Source organism: Bombus impatiens, unplaced genomic scaffold, assembly GCF_000188095.3.
Source record: "Bombus impatiens unplaced genomic scaffold, BIMP_2.2 scf_0582, whole genome shotgun sequence".
Classification (NCBI taxonomy): Eukaryota; Metazoa; Arthropoda; class Insecta; order Hymenoptera; family Apidae; genus Bombus; species Bombus impatiens.
In genome coordinates, this window is record NT_177001.1 from 222,335 (window position 1) to 241,751 (window position 19,417).

The following is a 19,417-nucleotide window of genomic DNA, read 5'->3' on the forward strand; positions in this document are numbered from 1 at the left end:
ATGAATTATATAACATACTATTGCAAAATTTTTTATCTTGAAAGTGTAAGGTCTGCGGACGATGTGAAATAAATAGATAAAAAATAGTATTAGGTTAGAATGTTTGACTATTTTAATATTAACATTGTACGTATCAAAATAAAAGCTTCAATCATGTTACGTAAAACTTTTTCCGACAATATTTATGAATCTTTGTAAGATATGGTAATAAAACATTTTATTGACAAATTTTTCAAAATAGATTCGTGAATGTTCCAATGTACAGTTTCGTAATTTCAAAACTCTGTTACGTTTCCACGGTGCTAAAACAACAATATTTAGCGAAATATCGTATTGTTTTTTATCCTATATTACGTTGTAAAATACATTGCGTCAATCCTTCTGTAATTATGGCTTCAAAGTGTTTTAATGGATGTAACGATCACTACAATGGTGTAACTATTGACTCAAATGACGAAGTTTGTACATCTGAAGTGTTCACTCGTCGTCTTACAGGTTTATAACATAAAATGATAATAATTCTTAAACATATTTATAAATTATTACTTATTTTATCAAAATTGAGATACTTTGACAAAAATGTTTGTTAGAAATTAATATTTGTTTATTATAATTTTTGTAGCATCTTTACAAAAATGGAAAGAAAATAAAAAACGCACAATATGGTTCCGTGTACATTTACCACAATCAGAATGGATACCGTTACTTGTGAAAGAAGGATTCAAATTTCATCATGCAAAACAAGAATATGTTATGCTTTATCGATGGTTAGTTAAAGATGAGGAATGCAATGTTCCACACTATGCACACACCAATTTAGGAGTCGGAGGATTTGTCTATAATGAGGAAACTAAAGAAATTTTAGTTATCAAAGAGAAATATGCAAATGGTCCACCTATTTGGAAATTACCAGGTGGTTATGTGGAACCAGGTATACAAATTTTTTATAAACTAGTAAATTAGTACAGTATAGCTAATAATCTTTCTGTTATCATATATGTACTTTATGTTTTTAGTATAATATATAATATATAATAATTTTTTATCAGTTTTTTATTTTATTGTAGAAGAAGATTTGGAAGAAGCTGTAAAAAGAGAAGTTTTAGAAGAGACAGGTGTTCAAACTACCTTTAAATGTATAATAGGTTTCAGACACGTTCATGGTTACGCCTTTGGCTGTTCTGACATATACATGATTGCTTATTTATCACCTATTAATATCAATATTAAAAAATGTGAAAAAGAAATTTCTGATTGCAGATGGATGAAGGTAATTTTTATTATTTGCTCATAAATAGTTTGTTACTGTAACTGTTTATTGTTCTCCCAGGTAAATGATTATTTAGAGCATCCAGAAGTATCTGAAAATAATAAACAAATTGCAAAAAAGATAATGGAATTTTTCAAACACAAAATGGGGATTGTTGTGAACCATGAAATACATTTTGCAACAAATAAACCTATTTGTGTATACAGCATATCCAAAATCGGTGATGCATAGCATTACACAGAATGATTAAAATGTATACATATGGTCAATTAATTTCATAGTTTAGAGCGATCTAAAATAATAATTATCTTAGAAAATGAACAAATCAAAATAAAATTTAATGTTTTAGATACATTTTTTAAATATAAGAAGTATAAAATATTTATCTTATCTTATATAGAGTAAATTAATCAAAATTACGAAGAAGTAATTCACACTATATAAGCTAAATAAAGGATAATCTAAGAAAAATAAAATTTATTGATTTCATTAAACATTCTATTACTATGTTATGTATATACAGCTTTGAATTAATTATATAAGTTGTTTAAATTCTGTAACTAAGGATTATAACATTAGGATTATAACATAAGGATTATAAAATCGATATAAATAACAAATAAACTGCAAAAATACATGTAACAAATTGTGACGTATTATATGTATACATATCTAAATTCCGTTTTCCAAAATTATGAAAAAAATGGAACGAAAAGTGCAAATTTAACTTGAGAAAAAGATAAATAAAGAAGATATACAAAAAAGAGGAATATTATATTAAAAAAATTGTATTGAAATATTTTCATACCCAAACGTTCCTTGAAAACCCAGCTTTATGTTGGAAAGTAGCTTCTTCAGTTTTGTTTACATTCTTCTTTGTCACACTTTAGTCGATGATTGACAAGTTCTCCGGGAAGATGGAAGAGCACGTATTTGGTTAAGGTTAAGGTTATAGAATATTACTTTGTTGACAATTCGACTAATTTTTCCTGTAAGAAATATTACGTGAATAATTTGACGAGAATTCATATGTAGAAGAGTGTTCAATAAGGCACAAGATTTGTTGCCAAGATGAGTAAGATGTATACAACCGCCAACCTTTCGGACAAAGAATTAAAAGAAGAAGGAAATCGTCTTTTCAATCTTCACAAATACGAGGATGCTGCGCACTGCTACACCAAAGCAATTGTGAGTGCCACTATGAATCTATGCAGGCAAGTTACGACATTGCATCTCATTGCTGCAGATTAAAAATCCAACCCAAGCACTATACTTTACGAACCGAGCGCTGTGTAACCTGAAATTGAAACGATGGGAATCGTCCTGTCTAGACTGCAGACGTGCTCTCGATATCGATCCATGTCTGGTGAAGGGTCATTTTTTCTTGGGTCTAGCTCTTCTTCAAATGGAACTCTTTGATGAAGCTGTTAAACATTTACAGAGAGGTACGTACCTATATTTTTACTTGGGAATTTCACTGGCTTTTTCTTCTCATATGTTTCTTGCAAAGATTTCACTGTAGGTAAATATTCCGTGATAATTTCATAGTCTATATAAAATAATTATAAATTACACGAATAATATCTCGAAATTGACTAACGTTTATGATTTAACCATTTTATCAGTTTCATAATTCATCAAAAATAAATATTACATATTTGCATTCTGCAGAGTATCTTTTAATGGAAAGAATCTTATTTGGTCTCTAATATAGTTTGGCAATATACTCATTTGTGTATTTACATATTTATGCATTTATGTATCTTTAAAGAAGTTGCGCTATATTATATTTTTAGTACTATAATATATTATGTATATATATCAGAACATAGTTATACAGAAGTATTTCATGGATATTCTTTTTTATGGTATTGATGGTTTTTACGACAATGTGAAACTTGTCCTTCACATGGTTACACATCTGAAACAACTACTACAACATAGCTGTGGATTTGGCCAAGGAGCAAAAGCTAAATTATGGAGATGATATGACCAGCATTTTAAGGCAAGCGCGAAAACGTTGTTTCCAATTGAGAGAAGAACAGAGAATTGCACAAGATATTGAATTACAATCATATCTCAATCAATTGATAGTAGAAGATGCTGAACGAAGTTTAGCAGCTTTAAAGGAGCAAGAAGCAGCTAAAGATGCAGATGGTAAAAGTGAAGGGGAAGCTTTGTCTATTGAATTAACAAAAAAGAAAGAAGAGGTAGAAGAAAAAAGAGATATGTATATGGCTCACCTTAATGATCTATTTGCAAAAGTAGATGAAAGAAGAAGGGTGAGTTTATATTTTTTAATCATGTTTAGTTATGTATAAATTAAAATAATTATATATTATTTGCAATTTTTATAAATATATGGAACAGAAACGAGAGGTACCTGATTATTTATGTGGTAAAATTAGTTTCGAAATTTTGCAAGAACCTGTAATAACGCCAAGTGGAATTACGTATGAACGAAAAGACATTGAAGAACACTTACAAAGGGTGGGACATTTTGACCCAGTTACTAGAGTTCGTTTAACTCAGGATCAATTAATCCCTAACTTAGCAATGAAGGAAGTAGTAGATACATTCTTGCAAGAAAATGAATGGGCATTATATTATTAATATGTAAAGTTAGGTCACCACCATATTTTTATGATAAATAATTACATCTATATTACGATTATTTTTGGGTCCTGTTATTTTATGTAAATGTGCATATCATTGCCTTGTCAACAGTAACTACATCATATATTTATATGAAATTAAACTTAATTCTTTTTTATATTAATAGAATGTATTTAATTTATACATGTGCAATCATTGATTAATTAAATAAGATTGACAAATCAAAATTTTTGAGAAATATTTCTTTTAGTTGATGAATTTGTGTATTTATATATGAAATATTGAAAATAGTGCACATAATACCTTCAAATGGGCTGTTAAGTAATATAGGTCATATAAGAGTGTTAAAACTGTATATGTTTTTCTGATAAATAATAAATTTATTGTTTGATGTATAATTAAATATTTTAATATTTCCCAATTATTTACATAATTAAATAAAAAATTTTGTGATATTTTTAACTGTGTTTACTTACATTAATATATAGAAAATGAGTGTTTCGTCCAAGATCTGCTAGTGTGAACTCTTCAGTAAGGCTCTCACCTAACAGACCTATACCTTAGACACAACGAGAGAAGACAGAAAGTGACATTAATATATAGTATATATTACAATAATATATTTCACACTATCTTAAATTTCATTCTGTTAAGTATATTATATTATACATTCTCTAAAAATAAATATTTTTATAGGCAAATATAATATATTACATTTATACGCATATGAAATTGATGTACGTTGTTTCTTTTTCAAGTAAGCAGTATTAATTGAATAAAAACAAATTTAAAGAAAAATTACATTTAATGCAATAATAGTAATAGCTCCAGCCACAATAGGTGGTATATAATATTGATAAAAAGCTGGATGAGGTGCTGCTCCCATTAAAAGTACAACCCAACCTAAGAAACATAATATACTGGATAGTATTTGAGATCGATTTTTATAATTATTGGAAGGAAGTTGCACCCATCCCATTGTACTGCATGTTACTAAAACTATCCAACTTTGAAGTAACAAAGGATCTTCGGAAGAAAGTCTCATATCATAACTAGAACAAGTTTACAGAAATTAATGATAGATGATTGATTGATTAAATTTATACACCAAAATAATAAATTGCAAACCTGAAATTTTTTGCCCAAACAAGTACAGATGGTACAGCTGGAATAGCAGTAAAACACCAAAGTATGAATAGAATAAGATGATTGAATATTTTTTGTCTTGTATCATCATGTTCTCCTGAATTATTTTTCGTATTTCTGAATCGTCGTATCCAATTAAAATGTTGTAATGAAGCCATTAATAGTTCTTCTAAATAATCTTCATAGATTTTTGTCAAATTTAAAAAATAAAGAAAAACTGAAATTAGCATAGCTAAACCCCCACAAGTTACGGGGATTAAAGATAAGACAAGAATTGCAGTAATAAAAGGTAACTGACTCAATCCACCAAGCAGCCAATCTGACCATGTTGTTGAAAAGGCTATTGCGCGAGCTAGAAATCTGGAAAATCAATAGATTTATTCAAAAAGTTTTTATGTAACATCAACATATGCATTAATGTACTTAAAGTTTCTTACCTCACAGCAATACTATGAGCTACCGAACCAAGAAATATAATGGAACAGCATAATCCAATGGTAAATACGCAAACAATTGCTAAAGCAACTAAACATTCAAACATTAAATTATAACAATATGAGAGGTATATTGTAATTACTATTATTGGAGTTTGTTTGAGACCATGATTAATTCTTGTAGATAAAAACAATAAAAGTAAACTAATAATCGTTGTATATAACAGGTACCAGCGATCCCTTACGATACAAGATATTCGATCTATAATTCCACCTTCTTCAATATTAATTATGTAAGAACATGCAGGATCTAGAGTTATCCTTAACTTTGGAAAAACGTTGGAATATTTATATCCAGTCTGGACTTTCATCGATTTCGGCCCATTATCCCTAAAATATTAAAATTGTTTGTAATAAAATATTTTAAAAATAAAAGCAAATTTACTTTAGTTATACTCACACGACCGTAAAAAATTGAATTTGTGTAACTACAATACCCCATGGTTCTAATAATTCAACTATTGCATGATGTTTTGGATCTGTACATTCAAATGCTTTAAGTTCAACAGCTACAACATCCATGGCGCTTTCAAAATTGGCATAGTATCTAACATGTCCAAGATTAGACATTTTTTTGGTTTGAGGTATTATAAATAAATTTTTTAGTAAAGGTAAAGTACTCCTAATAGGTACAAGTCTTGTATTGTAAGAATATAAATCAACGTTTATAGTAATATAGTTTTCTAAACTGTCCGGTGTAATCCTTATTATAATATGTGTTACATCGGGGTATTTTATCTCTTGAAAATTTAAGTCAACAGTTTTTCTTAAGCGATGTAAAGGATCTGGTAAAATTCTTGTTCTGTTTGTCAGGTTCCAACCCCAATTGCTAAATTAAAAATGGAATTTTATAATAATAGTTTGATGAGCTTTTGTAATCTTTGCTTTAAGACAATAATATATAACTTTACCAAACTCTTGATTGTCCTTGTATATTGGATGCTGTACACGCAAATAACCAATCTTTGGATTCTAAATTAATGGTATCAATAGTTAAATAATTTGGTTGTCCACTCAATCTAATCATAAGATAGATAGGAGATGTTCTTTTAGGCAAGTCTCTGTTGGTCCATACATAATGCCTTTGAATGTTCTCTATCCATTCATTACTAGGTTCAAATTGTATTATTTCTTTATAAGAATATAATCTTTTTCCAGAAGTACGCTGTAAAATTAATTGTTAGCTTAAATGCTATTATTAAAAGTACATTAAAACTTATTAAAAATACATTAAAATATTTTCTTACATGATAAAAGTGATACGATAATGCTTGCATTCTTTCTTTAGCTGTAGAAAAAATTTTAGGTGGTTTTTGTGTACAATTAACAGAATCAAATAATGAACGTACAACAGACAGTACTAATTGTTTACACCATAAAATACTCAAATGATCTGTAGATTTCCAAACATCTGGCATAGTATTAGAAAGAACATTAATATCTGCTGTAGGATCTAGAATTTGAGCTGAAGTTATAAGTATATCTCGTGGTCCACCTCCTATTGATACTACACTTGTCCCTGCATCTTTTATCTCACTTAAGCGTTTTTCTAGATTCTGGTAATAATTGGCAAAAGTGTGGTCTAATATCAAAGTAGCTGTATGAGGAGTAGCTAAAGCAATAATAATGCTTGCAACAGTAGCATTTACATTTGGTGTCATTACAATAGAACCTTTAGCTATAATACCTCCCTAAAAAAATGAACAGATATTTTAATATCTTTACTAAAATAAGTATACTATTATTATATTTACCATTGAATGTCCTATGAGCACAATATTATCTATGTTAGTTTTGTATAAACTCAATATTTTTTGTATACAGTGTGAAACATATACTGTCTCTTCCATTAATACACCTTCAATTAATTAATAAATTATCATTTATTTTTTCTAATCTTTTAAATAAAGTATAAATATTTGAAAAACTATGGAGACAACAATAAAGCTAACTATTCAACAAAATTGTTTTTTTTATTCATACCTCCATATAAAGCAGAATAATCATTGCCAAATGAAACAGTAAAATAATCAAAATGAAATGGAGTCCTATCTTTTAAGCTTTTCCTCAAACTGACAGAAGCAAGGGATCTTACTAGAAACAATAGAAGTATTAACAATTATTCAAACGAAGACATAATTTTTAACAGATTTTAAGAACCTTGCTCATGAGATCCAGCATTGCCAGGTATAAAAAGTACTGGTATTCCTGAGAAGTACATCCTTCTAAGCTTCTCGGTAACAAAACCTTCTCCATAGGCATATAATCTATACCTTGGATATTGTTCTTGTATCTCATTATCCAAAGAGATTCTCTAATATTTGTATGAATATATGTATAAATGTCTTGTAATATATAACTGTATTATATACAATGTCAAATTACTATTATTATTAATAATAATTTTTAAACTATTATTACTAAATTTTAATAGAATTAGAAATGAGAGAAATATGATCGAGTCAAAGTTATAAGGAATGTTATTTAACAATAATGTTTAAAAAGAGTACAGACAAAATTAGTATGGTATTCTTTATGGTATTCTATTAAAAATATTCATTTTGCTTACATACCACATACTGTGGGTATTCAAACATATATGTCATATCACAAGTATTGTCTTCAAAATCCGTAATGTAAAGAGCAGCTCCAAGTATGTAGAGTAAGAGAATTAACATTAAAAATAAAAAAAATATCGTATAAACTAATACAGATTTTATTAGAAACATTTTATTTAATAATTAAAAAAATGTTATATCTTTTTGATGGAAGTAAGCATTACTATCTCGACGCAAAAATTGGGAAAATATTATATATCTGTTGTTGTATTTAATATAGTGCACTTATATTATATTATATTATGAGAGAATATGAATGAATATAAACAAATATATTTGTTTTTTTTATATTCTTTAAGTTATACAACATGGTTATGGTTTAATAATAAAATGAAATTAGTTATATAGCGTATACTCGGGGTCACCCCAGAGTCATATAAGCAAGTTTGGACACTTCTATATTGTAAACATACAAGAAACCGTTCGAAAATTGAGTCATGAAAAATCAATATGGAAGACACGAAGGTTCTCGTTCTGCACATGCGTGACGTGCTGTAAATGTTTCAGACAGAGACAGAGATACCCTACTCATTTCTGTCTGTCTTGCAGAACGAGACCCTTCATGTATTCCATGTTGATTTTTCACAATTCAATTTTTGGATAGTTTCCCCTAGCGAATGTAGAGACCTATTTGTACAGGATAGAGTGGAAATTGTAGTAAAATTGGATGGGATTTTTGTACATGAAAAAACAAAAGAAACTTTAGTATAACATTTTTCATCTTAAGCTTCGTTATCGAGAAAATTGAGTTTGAAAATGGTTTAACTGTAGTTTGTCGGACATTTAAATTATTGTCTTTTTTATTTCTCATGTAATAGTTTTAACGTGTAGAATCCAAAAATACAAGTTTCTAGGAATCTAGCGATTCAAAAGTTATGCATACATAAAACTGAGCATTTTGAGTGTATTTTATAGGTTAGTAGGATACCATATTGCTTTATCCATCATCTGATTGGTTAAAGACCATGATCATATTACCAGGTCTCGATATTTGCATAAAGAAATCTAGAGGAAACCGTCCGAAAATTGGGTTATGAAAAATCGTAAAATCATAAATGCGTAACATGCTATGAATGTTTCAGAATAAGAGACTCTCTACTCATCCATTTGTCTCGCAAGAAAGAGAACTATCTTATCTTCCATGTTAATTTTTCATGGTTCAATTTCTGGACAGCAGAATTTTCCTAAGCAAGTGTCGAGCTGTGTTTATAGGTACGTATACATATACATACGTATAATGTATAAAAATACATATAATACAACCTTATTAATATTCTTATAATATAAGCGTAATCTTATTTTCATCGAGTAAGAGCGAGTTAGGAATATGTATGAATGAATAGAACCTGGTTGATTAGATGGATTGTATGCAGTTTGGTTATTTGTGAAGGTAGAAGAGAGATGCGATAAAAATTTGTAATATATGCGAAAAAGTAATTAGGTCATTACACGAAAATGGCGATTGATATATGAATAAAAAAATTACTGTTAATTATTTAACTGTCCAGGTCCTAAATAATTTTACTACGCACAATTTATTTAAAAATTAGCAAACCATGTATTGGAACAGAATACTCTCGATAATTATATTGTTTCTTTGCTATGGTTTCTAAGATTATTTTGTATTATCAAAGAAAGTATTGATAATTCATCAGATATACAAAATATATTTAGTAAATTAATTTTATATAACGTTCAATAGATGTATAATTCTATAGTAATAAATAATGAAATTAATAAAAAACATTTGTGAAAATTATTGATAATATATCCTATTTATTTTATGCAATAGATATTAACAATTTTTTAAAAAACAAATTACTAATGTCTAGATAGTTAGATTAATATTTTATAATAAAGTTAATATTCATTATCAAACTGTGGCTGATATTTTCTTTCACTGTGATAAATTATATACTGTTGTAAAATTTGTTAAATCATATTCTTAATCTTTTATTCATTCCTATTTCTAAATAGTAATGTTTTATTTATTTACAAATCCTATAAAAAATATTGCAAAACATATTGAAATCATTGAGTATATGCAAAATTAAATACCAAACAAAGATAATGAAAATTTGTTATATCTATAGATTTTGACCATTTGTAAACAAGCTAAATTGAAATTTGAATTTCCAGTTTCTTGAAATGTTGCGCATTTATGCTCGAACTAATGATCAATGCGATCACAAAATACAACATGAGCACATTCCCCACTCTCCGCAAATAGGGAAAACCGCCTTAGTGAGTATCGATGCAGCTTTATGGGTTCGTGTAGCGCGGTAAATATGAATTTGAACAATAGTGTGACCGAGACAATGTAAAAAAGAAACTAAACGTCAAAATCATTTATCAGTGATAACTACAATTACTCTCGAACTTATCTTTTTACTTTTGTTGACATAGGAAAGAACATTGACAAGGTATAAATCGCTTGCTTTATATATGATTAACTGTTAGTTTCGAGTTATTCAATTTCATAAACACGAGCTAAGTGCTTTTGTACTCTACGGCAAACAACTCAGTCGAAAATTCCCCAAGTTCCTGAACGATCGCGTAACAGTACGAGGATGAAGTTATAGGAATTTTTTAAACAACTTTGTTTACAATTTTGAACGTACATCAACAAAAATATAATAAAATATAATATTTATAAATTTATATTATAATAAATAAATATAATATTTATAAATCAAAGAATAGGTCTACAATAAAAAGCTTCATAAAAAACGATGTAATTGTTCGATATCGTCTCTATGAAAGAATTTCTATATATTTTTACCTCCTAAGTTTTAAGGAATCACAGAATAATTACAATATAGAAATATGCTTCAATAATTTATTCTTTTCATGATAACGATAATATTACTATTAACGTTCGCCACAGTTTAAAACTGTTTCCAACCAATCATAGAATCAACTATCGATAAAAATTTAAAAAAGATTTAAAAAGCGCCATGAACATCGATGATATCCCTTATCATATTGTCCGGAAACATCGCTAGGAAACCATTCGTTGATCAAACGATAAGTTTAGTCAATCAAACCCGTAACCAATCGCATTTGTTCGAAAAAGTTTCAAAAACGGTGGTCCATTCCATTATCGTTCGGTGAGAATACAATTACTAACTGTTGCGATATAAAGCTGAATACAAAGGTTTAAATACGGAACAAGTTCGACATACGATATACGTTAGATACACGTTGTTTCGTCCAGAATTTGATACGATAATTATACGAGTATCTTTTTATTAGAATACAGTTTTCAATGAGAAGGATGATTTACAGACGCGTCACTTCGGAATTATTTAGTGCCCTTAATTTCCCATCCGAATGGCTGGATCGACGATGTCGAACTTGAGTGTGCGTACTGATAATATATCCACCCTCCTCCTGTCGATTGTGCTTCTCTATTTGGATCACCGGCATGCACCGCGGAGCTGGACCATCCAGACATTCACAACTCAGACTTGCGTCTAGCTCGCCTTGATATGGCGGTGGTATTAACAAACTTTCGGTAGACTTGGTTGGCTGAAAGTGTCTGTTAGAACTACCCGAATACGTAGTACCGCTACTCGTTCTCCTTTGAACGGTTCCAGTAGGCGTTTTTGCTCGTCCATGAGCGCCTTTCCCAGGCCTCTCTGCGCTATGTGTTTTTATAGTAGCTGTATCCAAATAACCGTATCCGAAACCGTAGCCACCGAACGCCTTGGTAGTTAGATTGTCCCAGGACTTTGGTTTAGCATACTGAAGGCACGGCGGTGGTCGTTGATGTACGCTTGGATCCCAGTAGAGGGTATCCGTGCTTAGGCTCGTCGAACAGGAGGCTACGCTTTCGGCTGCGGTCGAGATATCGCTACTAGTAACAGAATGCAGACTGTGTCCTGATGTGCGCGAGCAGCTGTGCGCACCATGTTGTTGCTGTTGTTGCGTTTGTTGCGATTGCTCTCGCTGTACATGATGATGCTGGGCTGGTTGCTGCTGCTGTTGCTGCTGCTGTTGTTGTTGTTGTTGCTGATGATGATTCTGTTCGTTTCTCGCTCTCCGTTGTTTCTCACGACGTCTACGACTGGGTACGCAATTTGGATCACAGCAAGGACTTGCTAAGTCGTACGCGTCCAAACTACCGCTATCTGATTGTTCCCTGCGACGACTGGCGCTCGAGATGCAAGCAACGCAAAGGCTATTCTGGGGTGGAGGATGAAGAGGAAGCGGATCTCCGCTGGTATTAGACTGTTGTTGCTGTTGTTGACACGATTTGTGCGATTTCGATTTGGCTGGCGTACTATTCATCCCGTTTGCCTGGTGATAGCTATGTCTCGACGAAACGGTTACTCCTGATTCGCTTGACATCTTTGAGAGGAAGTGGTGGTGATCGCTTCGCGAACGGGGAGGCCCTACTGCTACTAGACAAGCGGTGTTCCGTGGAACTAAACATGGTCGTCCATCCGGGAACTATAAAAAGTTAAAAGTGTTTGTTATTTTCTTCGATGTTGCAAAGATTAAATCGATCTAAGATATAATATATAATAGATAACGAGATGTTTCTATATAGGATACCACGTTATAAAGTAACAGATGTTCCGTGGACGTAGCAGGCCGACAACATTGAATCGTGGAAGAATTGAAACTCGATGACGGCGATGGCTGATTGGGGTTACTCGTAATGACACTGTTAGGCGTTCTCTTGCGTGCTGGCAGTGAATGGGTTTTCCATCGACCCATGAGAATAGACCGTTCCCTCTCGCAAAGTCTCTCTAATTCACCGAGTCGTGATTGAAGAGCACGTTGTAATTCGATATAGCGCATATGTAATTCCACCTGGCAAACAATAACGAATATCATGTTTGAGTAAATAGCTAAAGTGCATTCTATTTTTTAAACGAAAATTAAAGTTTTAGAAAGTGGCTATACACTTTCTCGATATTTACCTTTCTTACACAGTCTTCGAACGACACAACCATTCGCATTCTGGTATCACAGTTCTTTATGAAATTAACCAGTGTCTTGTGATCCGCTCTGTCCATTTCGTGGCCGTTTATCGAAAGTATCACGTCACCCTCCCGCATTCCCGCTTTGAACGCTGGTCCATCGTATTCCACGTAATCAACGTACGTGACCATCTCGATTTCCTGCTCCCTCTTGTAATGTATCCCATAACTCTGTACAATTTCAAGCGAATCGATTACAATGTTTATATTTCAAACGAATTTTAATTCTTGTAAGAGTTGAACTTTCTGGAGAAATTACTGTAACATTTGTGGAAACAAAGATAGTTACAGGGTACAATGAAGGTGTAATTATTGATAAGAGGAGCGCACAGAGATGTTATATTTTATGTACCTTGCAGAAAGTACGAGCAGATAAACGGTTACGTTACCTGTAACGTGAAACCGTATGTGCCATTTTTCTTCTCGACGATGATGGTACGACGACGTCTGTCCTCATCCGCTCGTGTCACTCGATCTGACTTTGATCTCTCCAACACAGCCTAAAAAGAAAAAGCGCAACACCATGGTAAACTCACGATAAGCGCGAAACAAAGGAGCATCTATTATCATCTTCTAGCAATGCACATACTTTGACTAGTAAAACACATGTCCCGATAAATTAAACCAACTTTTAACTAAACTTCTAACGAATCTACATCCTAAATGTAGCGTCGCAACGAAAACAACGTAACCCAAGATACACATATAATGATGCATGTTCGGAAAATACTCGCGTGGGAGATGGAAAATAAAAATCAACAGACGCATCTACCAACAGGGAACAGAGGAAAAGAAATCTGGTAACAGACGAACAGTAACAACAATAATAACAAAAAAATAATTAAGAATCAGATAATAAGATTCAACACACGTTGTGCAATCCACAGAATTTCCTTGACCACGAAAAACAACTCGAAATGGGCAACAAGAAACTGCTCGAGGAAGGCTGTTTCAGCAAATAAAAATCATTCTTTCGATACACGAGTCGATGTAATAACATTACACATTCCACGACACCACTCCATTCCTCCTCGTCGCTGTTCTCAACGCCGGCACGGTGTTGTTGCCCGGCCACCTCGGTATTCTGCGGCGAGTTGTTCATGATCCCTCGAGATACACACGGAACAACGACAAAAAATCGGGAGGACCGACCGTATTATCTCCACGAAGAAATATCGGATCACCACCTGGCGGGGGAGATCCCTATGTGCGTGTGGCCGTGGTCGAGAGAGAGGTGCCGAAGAGGCTTTATCAGGGTGTACACACACGTTTCCCGTGCTCTCTGTACTTCACTTTCGATCGTGCTTCACTTTCACGTTACTCTCACGCATTGTGCTTACATTTCGAGAGGCGACGCGCCAGCCAGCCAACCAGCCAGGCCGCGAGGTTAACGTGCGTTTAGGCGCGATTATATATGCTCTTTTATTGTTATCTTCCTTCCCGGCTGGTCGCCGGTTTCCAATGCGCCTGCCCGACAATATCGGCTTACAACCCTGTTCGTCGTTCGGTGGCAGGCACTGAGGGTGGCGGAGGAAAGAGAGAAAAGCACGCGCAGTCTCATCCTCGTGGTCCCTCCTCTCTCACGTTTACCCCCTGCCTTCATTCTTTCCGCCACCTTTTATCACCCACCTTCCTTCCCTTCTTATCCCTTCCCGTACATATATGCGGGACAGGAATAACTCCTCGCGTGCAATGTCCTTGCAGTTTGCACACCGACCGCTTGTTTCCTCCGCGGTTCATGTCAATGAACATATCGTTTTCCATGAATCAACTTAGCTGGAGAAATGTTTCTTTTTTTTTCTTTTCTCGATTTAAATTTTTCTTCCATGTTCTTTGTATCTTGAGATGAAATTTCCTATGATTGGCGGACACTGTCGACCATAGGTATTAGATTAGAACACCTATTGATTATATTTATTGGAAAACTTTAGCAAATTTTACTTTACTATCTCAGTTAAGATGGTAGATGGGATAGTTTAACTAAGGAAAGTAGCATAGAAAATCCTCAACTTGTGGAGTGAACATTCTACAAAATATTTTATTGCATCTTCAATGGTCTAAGCGGAACGTGTAAGATATTTTGATAATTAACAAAAGGGTAATACAGGAAAATGGAAACTGAAGGCAGCGGGAATGTTTCATCAGTTAGATTCTTCTTATTTCTTCACTATTTCCATTTTGGTACTTCGCCGAACTGGGCACTGAACGACGAGAATAACGTGTCACGACGCCATCCTCGCCATGGTCTCTGATGTATTTTTACAAATGCCTCGACAAACAGAGAAATACGTATCTTTTGCGTAGCGAAGAAGAATGTAAAGGAAAGATATTCGAGCAAAGTGATCGCAAAGGAATCGCTTATTGTCGGATTCATTTACTGCTACTTCTTCTTCTTCTCCTTCTTCATCTTCTTGTCCGTACCGCTCATTTTGTCAACTCTTTGCTTCACGATTCTTTCCATTGGTGAAATAATCGGAGTCTTTTGTATTTTCGGCGGTGGCAGAGGCGGAGGCTTTGGCTTTGGAACTGGAACGTGCCTGTGGAAATTAATTATTCGTTTCACTAAATTATTTTTCATAACAATAAACAAATAAATCTTACTTGATGAACATATGTATTTCTTGAAGGGATCGATCCTTAGTTACATTGATCCAAATGTTCGATTGTGTTCTGGGTTTCACGCATAAATCTTTGCCCGCGCAACATTCGGCATTATCGCGTTCTTCTTGAGCCTCAAACTTTTTTTGCCAGCATTCTTCCCATTTACGCAAACGTTCCTTTTCTTCCGCTTCGCGTTGTGCTTTTCCTGCTTGGTCCATCCGTGTTTTCTCCACAGGCCGATGAAGTTTCTTTCCAGTGCGTTTCTTTTTTCCAGCTTGCTCCACTGTCTTCAGATTCTCTACATTCCCGATGTTTATCTTTTCCCAACACGACTCACTAATTGTTTCCTCCGGCCGTTTTAATTGCGGGAAAGTTTCTCCTTTAATAGTCGGTAATATCTTTCTCGTGATATTATTCAGATTAAAGAAGGCGTGAACGAATATCGCTTCCCATTGGAGGGCTATTAATGTATTTTCGGTTAGAATTCTGAGTAATATGTATGGAGAGATTAACTGAAAAAGAAAATATAAAACCAATAAAAGAAAATTAATAGAAGTATGGGTAGCTTAACTCTCAAGTGGTATATCATTGAATCATAGGAAAGTGATAGGAAGTGATAAAAATATTTTTTGATTACCGAGGAGAAGTAGTGGTTGCTCAGGTTCGGATTGTGTGCTTCGTTATTTGTTATGCTTATCATGACTACGGACAATTTTGTTCCATGTGTGTTTGAGTTAGGAAATATGGATAGGTTTTGAAGGTTAGGTGTTGAAACAAAAGCGATTAGTTATTGAGAAACACTTTCATCGATTGTTCCCATAAGAACACGTGTTCAGATTCTTCGATTTTTTTCAACGAGTTATTTTATATCGCACGTATTCATTTTAAGGAAAGCCTTGAAGTTCTATAAAACAAAATTTAATTCCCTGTAATTTCTCGAATAAATTAATAAATTTAAATAACGATCTGTTTCAAATAACGATCCTTAATAACCACTTATATGAATTTTATATGACGTTAATACTTACACAAATAAAATAAAATCATCCGTCTTATTCGCTTGGTACATTGACCTCTTTACCTTCTAAGTATCACGGAGAAGTTTCTACTGTTTTCCAAGAAAAGAAAAGTTTCTTTTCATTTCTGTTAACCACAGGTGCAACTGTATTCCTTTACAGGACATCCACATTTTTTCACGATCTCCTTGCTAAGCAAATCACCGTGTGGTTTGGGTCCTGTCGATAGGGAGGAAGCACCGCAACAAGGTGAACAAGGAGCTGGCTTTGCACACGGGCTACATTTCCCTCCTGCAGCTGCTTGTTGACGAGCAATGGCGCGAAAACTGGATATTGGCTCAGAACAACAACACGGGGAAGCTACTTGATCTTTCCGTCGGGCTTTCGGCGAACATGGACATTGTTTCCTAGAAAGAGATAAAAGAAGCTCGTATATTATTTAGTAAAAGATAATTGAAGAATTTGCAGTAATTATGCAGAGTTTCGATGTTTTGAATTGTACTTATTGGGGGAGAAAAATAGCGTAAAAGTTTATTTCGAATTTATCTTGAATTTATATCACGTTTGAAAAAGTATATTGATTTTTAGTTGGTGTTTGTTAGTTTATTCAAATTACTGGAAAATAGATCTATTTTCTTATTGCTGCAGTCCCATTAAATAAGTGAACAAATGTTGCGACAAAGATCTTTCTTTTATGATGGACATCAAAGATAAAGTAATGGCACTGGAATGAAACAAAATGCACTCAGACGTGACTAAAGTCTAGGCAAACTGATCTAGCTGAATTGCTTTCGCTTTCGAACGCGTCCAATTCGAACAAACGAACCTCTCTCTGCTCTAGTTTTAGCTCATCCTTCTGTTAGTCACGAGTGATTAAAGCTTCTCATCTGCCTAGAGTGCAGAAGAAATCTAACGTCTAAAAAGTTAGATTATATTTTAGTAATATGAGACAGTGTAAGAAATTAAGAAGAAAAGAACAAAGGGCAGTTAGAAATAACCAAAAATAAACTGATATTTAAAAAATAGTGTTTTTAAAGTAGAGATTTTGTAAAAATTCAGAATACTAAAACGTAAGAATCCGGGATATTAAAGAGAGGAAATGACTACGCACGAATGATCAAACTGGTTGCACAGCTGTTCGTTTAACTCTTGGATTATTAGATCATTGAACCTAATCTTGTTCAAAAAGGATGCAAAACGAGAAAAACGAGTACCCTGAGGATGGTTGACGCGAGGCGCAGCACGGTCGTGGACCATAATCAGGAGGTTTAGGCAAGGGGGGGCACGAAGACGTCTGAACGATCGGTGTGGCACAACAGGTTCTTCCTGTAGACTCTCCACTACCATCGATACATTTCTTCGTACAGGTACACGTCAATGGAGCTGGTGTATAGCATTCAGAGGGTATCTTCTTGCATTGAAAAACAGGACTGTCGTCCGCCCCTTTAAACAGATATGGTTTCCTATTGTGTGGTATCTGAAACTGGGTGATGATCTTCTTGCCGAAACAGGAAGCTCTTATGTAAACTGTCACAGATCCAACGCATTGTCCTGTTGCCGTAGTAATTTTAAACGTGTCCTTGATCGTTTGACAAGGATTCGGTATTTTGAAGACTTGTTGGCTCAATACGGCGTTTATTATTGCTTTTGCCTCGATTTGATGACAGCCAACCAGCATCACATCTGGTAGCACTCCAGGTGGTAGTTTCTTATAGACAGATAGTTTTATGGGGAACGTGGTTAAAGGTCTCTGAAGAACGATCGATGGCAACGCGAATAAACAAGATTTGCCTTTCTTGAAAACCTGCGTGTCGCCTTCGGTGCAACCGCAGCCATCTGTCAGGGCTTCTTGGCAAATGTCGACTGGCGGTAGGCTAAGAATCTGCGGATTTATTTATGAAAATATGCTTAGTGTAGGTTCGATAGATTTTTTGAATTAAAACAGAATTTTTAACGGATTTGTACTTTTTAACGAAATTGCTAGGATTGAATGTTTTATTTTATTACGATAAAGCGAAAAGCCGATTGAAAAACTGTTTACCTATTAAAGAAATATATAGGAACATGTTTACATGTGTAAAGATTGTGACTGGTGAAAATTTGTTTAGTCAATGATCTATTTGGCAGTTTAATAAAATGCTGAATTACCTGAAAGGAGACACAGGTACACGCAGGTAATAGATCGTCCTGCATTGCCCTTATCACTGGGATTTTAACCTTTTCGACTAGAAACTCGATCAAGAAAAGTTCCTGTTCATCCGCCATTTTTTGAACACGATATAATATTATGAAGTTTCGAATACGCTTCCCATAATTTTAGCTCTTGATTATCAGAATATTTTAGAAAATTTGTCTGTTAACCCTCAATTTTGATATTGCCATCAAGTCGGACGGTTACGGAAATTTTGAGATTCGGAAACCATCCAGGGGGCGCTCCGCAGTATAATTCAAAATGCTCATTCATCTACGACTTTGAGAATAAATTGCGTCTCTCATTTGTATTATTTTACTTCGGTGGATTGTATAATTTTTAAATAGATAAAAGATATAACTTGCTCTACTAATTCGAGTAAAATAATTCTCAAGCAAAAGTAGACTTCAAAACCTCAAACAAATTGTAAAATACTCCACGAAGTAAATACTTAATCAGATCTAACAATAAAAG

General features: G+C 33.4%; 6 protein-coding genes and 1 long non-coding RNA gene across 15 annotated transcripts; 2 read left to right on the forward strand and 5 right to left on the reverse strand.

The window, feature by feature from the left end:
* The first annotated feature begins 37 nt into the window (after positions 1–37).
* On the forward strand, positions 38–1,883 carry LOC100743561 (nudix hydrolase 8). Of its 3 annotated transcripts, none has more exons than XM_012388860.3 (5): positions 38–126; positions 242–495; positions 623–931; positions 1,068–1,270; positions 1,331–1,883. In XM_012388860.3, the coding sequence occupies exons 2-5, from the start codon at positions 258–260 to the stop codon at positions 1,499–1,501; spliced, it is 921 nt and encodes a 306-aa protein (XP_012244283.1). In that variant the 5' UTR covers positions 38–126; positions 242–257; the 3' UTR covers positions 1,502–1,883. The 3 variants fall into 3 exon arrangements, with proteins under 3 accessions (XP_012244283.1, XP_024225337.1, XP_012244284.1); XM_012388861.3 differs by having other exon boundaries at positions 75–93; XM_024369569.2 differs by having other exon boundaries at positions 61–495.
* Positions 1,258–2,213, reverse strand: LOC105681131. Its single transcript, XR_001102476.3, has 3 exons — positions 2,079–2,213; positions 1,461–1,578; positions 1,258–1,361 (listed from the first exon to the last, which is right to left on the reverse strand). It is a non-coding gene; the product is annotated as an uncharacterized LOC105681131 (long non-coding RNA).
* Positions 2,142–4,284, forward strand: LOC105680201 (E3 ubiquitin-protein ligase CHIP). Its single transcript, XM_012388862.3, has 5 exons — positions 2,142–2,218; positions 2,306–2,458; positions 2,517–2,715; positions 3,215–3,552; positions 3,641–4,284. The coding sequence occupies exons 2-5, from the start codon at positions 2,342–2,344 to the stop codon at positions 3,881–3,883; spliced, it is 897 nt and encodes a 298-aa protein (XP_012244285.1). The 5' UTR covers positions 2,142–2,218; positions 2,306–2,341; the 3' UTR covers positions 3,884–4,284.
* A 388-nt stretch (positions 4,285–4,672) lies between these two features.
* LOC100746582 (GPI inositol-deacylase) lies at positions 4,673–8,541 on the reverse strand. Of its 2 annotated transcripts, XM_003491643.4 has the most exons (10): positions 8,100–8,541; positions 7,687–7,840; positions 7,510–7,620; positions 7,281–7,384; positions 6,774–7,217; positions 6,438–6,691; positions 5,927–6,355; positions 5,470–5,856; positions 5,015–5,392; positions 4,673–4,938 (listed from the first exon to the last, which is right to left on the reverse strand). In XM_003491643.4, exons 1-10 carry the CDS (start codon positions 8,253–8,255, stop codon positions 4,674–4,676), a joined length of 2,682 nt encoding a protein of 893 aa, XP_003491691.1. In that variant the 5' UTR covers positions 8,256–8,541; the 3' UTR covers position 4,673. The 2 variants fall into 2 exon arrangements, with proteins under 2 accessions (XP_003491691.1, XP_012244273.1); XM_012388850.3 differs by lacking the exon at positions 8,100–8,541 and having other exon boundaries at positions 7,510–7,616; positions 7,687–7,826.
* A 2,426-nt stretch (positions 8,542–10,967) lies between these two features.
* LOC100746826 (glucose transport transcription regulator RGT1) lies at positions 10,968–14,605 on the reverse strand. Of its 6 annotated transcripts, none has more exons than XM_012388854.3 (5): positions 14,476–14,605; positions 13,525–13,635; positions 13,076–13,306; positions 12,705–12,965; positions 10,968–12,599 (listed from the first exon to the last, which is right to left on the reverse strand). In XM_012388854.3, the coding sequence occupies exons 3-5, from the start codon at positions 13,265–13,267 to the stop codon at positions 11,427–11,429; spliced, it is 1,626 nt and encodes a 541-aa protein (XP_012244277.1). In that variant the 5' UTR covers positions 13,268–13,306; positions 13,525–13,635; positions 14,476–14,605; the 3' UTR covers positions 10,968–11,426. The 6 variants fall into 6 exon arrangements, with proteins under 6 accessions (XP_012244277.1, XP_012244275.1, XP_012244276.1 ...); XM_012388852.3 differs by having other exon boundaries at positions 12,708–12,965; positions 14,007–14,559; XM_012388853.3 differs by having other exon boundaries at positions 12,708–12,965; positions 14,139–14,558.
* On the reverse strand, positions 14,453–16,509 carry LOC117152005. Its single transcript, XM_033322284.1, has 3 exons — positions 16,374–16,509; positions 15,737–16,248; positions 14,453–15,672 (listed from the first exon to the last, which is right to left on the reverse strand). Exons 1-3 carry the CDS (start codon positions 16,434–16,436, stop codon positions 15,516–15,518), a joined length of 732 nt encoding a protein of 243 aa, XP_033178175.1. The 5' UTR covers positions 16,437–16,509; the 3' UTR covers positions 14,453–15,515.
* Positions 16,510–16,518: 9 nt separating this feature from the next.
* Positions 16,519–19,031, reverse strand: LOC100746705. Its single transcript, XM_024369567.2, has 4 exons — positions 18,901–19,031; positions 17,967–18,634; positions 16,765–17,159; positions 16,519–16,640 (listed from the first exon to the last, which is right to left on the reverse strand). Exons 1-3 carry the CDS (start codon positions 19,015–19,017, stop codon positions 16,883–16,885), a joined length of 1,062 nt encoding a protein of 353 aa, XP_024225335.1. The 5' UTR covers positions 19,018–19,031; the 3' UTR covers positions 16,519–16,640; positions 16,765–16,882.
* Positions 19,032–19,417: the final 386 nt, after the last annotated feature.

Excerpts from the sequence above, each read along its gene's own strand:
- LOC100746582 (XM_003491643.4), bottom strand. The coding sequence starts at position 8,255 with ATGTTTCTAATAAAATCTGTATTAGTTTATACGATATTTTTTTTATTT. Across the intron at positions 6,692-6,773 it reads TATCGTATCACTTTTATCAT|CGTACTTCTGGAAAAAGATT; the intron begins GTAAGAAAATAT and ends TTAATTTTACAG. Across the intron at positions 6,356-6,437 it reads CAAGGACAATCAAGAGTTTG|CAATTGGGGTTGGAACCTGA; the intron begins GTAAAGTTATAT and ends TTTTTAATTTAG.
- LOC100746705 (XM_024369567.2), bottom strand. The coding sequence starts at position 19,017 with ATGGCGGATGAACAGGAACTTTTCTTGATCGAGTTTCTAGTCGAAAAG. Across the intron at positions 18,635-18,900 it reads GTACCTGTGTCTCCTTTCAG|ATTCTTAGCCTACCGCCAGT; the intron begins GTAATTCAGCAT and ends ATAAATCCGCAG. Across the intron at positions 17,160-17,966 it reads TCGCGTCAACCATCCTCAGG|GAAACAATGTCCATGTTCGC; the intron begins GTACTCGTTTTT and ends ATCTCTTTCTAG.
- LOC100743561 (XM_012388860.3), top strand. The coding sequence starts at position 258 with ATGTACAGTTTCGTAATTTCAAAACTCTGTTACGTTTCCACGGTGCTA. Across the intron at positions 932-1,067 it reads AGGTGGTTATGTGGAACCAG|AAGAAGATTTGGAAGAAGCT; the intron begins GTATACAAATTT and ends ATTTTATTGTAG. Across the intron at positions 1,271-1,330 it reads CTGATTGCAGATGGATGAAG|GTAAATGATTATTTAGAGCA; the intron begins GTAATTTTTATT and ends TTGTTCTCCCAG.
- LOC105680201 (XM_012388862.3), top strand. The coding sequence starts at position 2,342 with ATGAGTAAGATGTATACAACCGCCAACCTTTCGGACAAAGAATTAAAA. Across the intron at positions 2,716-3,214 it reads TGTTAAACATTTACAGAGAG|CTGTGGATTTGGCCAAGGAG; the intron begins GTACGTACCTAT and ends ACTACAACATAG. Across the intron at positions 3,553-3,640 it reads AAGTAGATGAAAGAAGAAGG|AAACGAGAGGTACCTGATTA; the intron begins GTGAGTTTATAT and ends TATATGGAACAG.
- LOC100746826 (XM_012388851.3), bottom strand. The coding sequence starts at position 14,237 with ATGAACAACTCGCCGCAGAATACCGAGGTGGCCGGGCAACAACACCGT. Across the intron at positions 13,307-13,524 it reads CATACGGTTTCACGTTACAG|AGTTATGGGATACATTACAA; the intron begins GTAACGTAACCG and ends GAAATTGTACAG. Across the intron at positions 12,966-13,075 it reads TCGAAGACTGTGTAAGAAAG|GTGGAATTACATATGCGCTA; the intron begins GTAAATATCGAG and ends ATTGTTTGCCAG.
- LOC117152005 (XM_033322284.1), bottom strand. The coding sequence starts at position 16,436 with ATGATAAGCATAACAAATAACGAAGCACACAATCCGAACCTGAGCAAC. Across the intron at positions 16,249-16,373 it reads GCAACCACTACTTCTCCTCG|TTAATCTCTCCATACATATT; the intron begins GTAATCAAAAAA and ends TTTCTTTTTCAG. Across the intron at positions 15,673-15,736 it reads GAAATACATATGTTCATCAA|GCACGTTCCAGTTCCAAAGC; the intron begins GTAAGATTTATT and ends TAATTTCCACAG.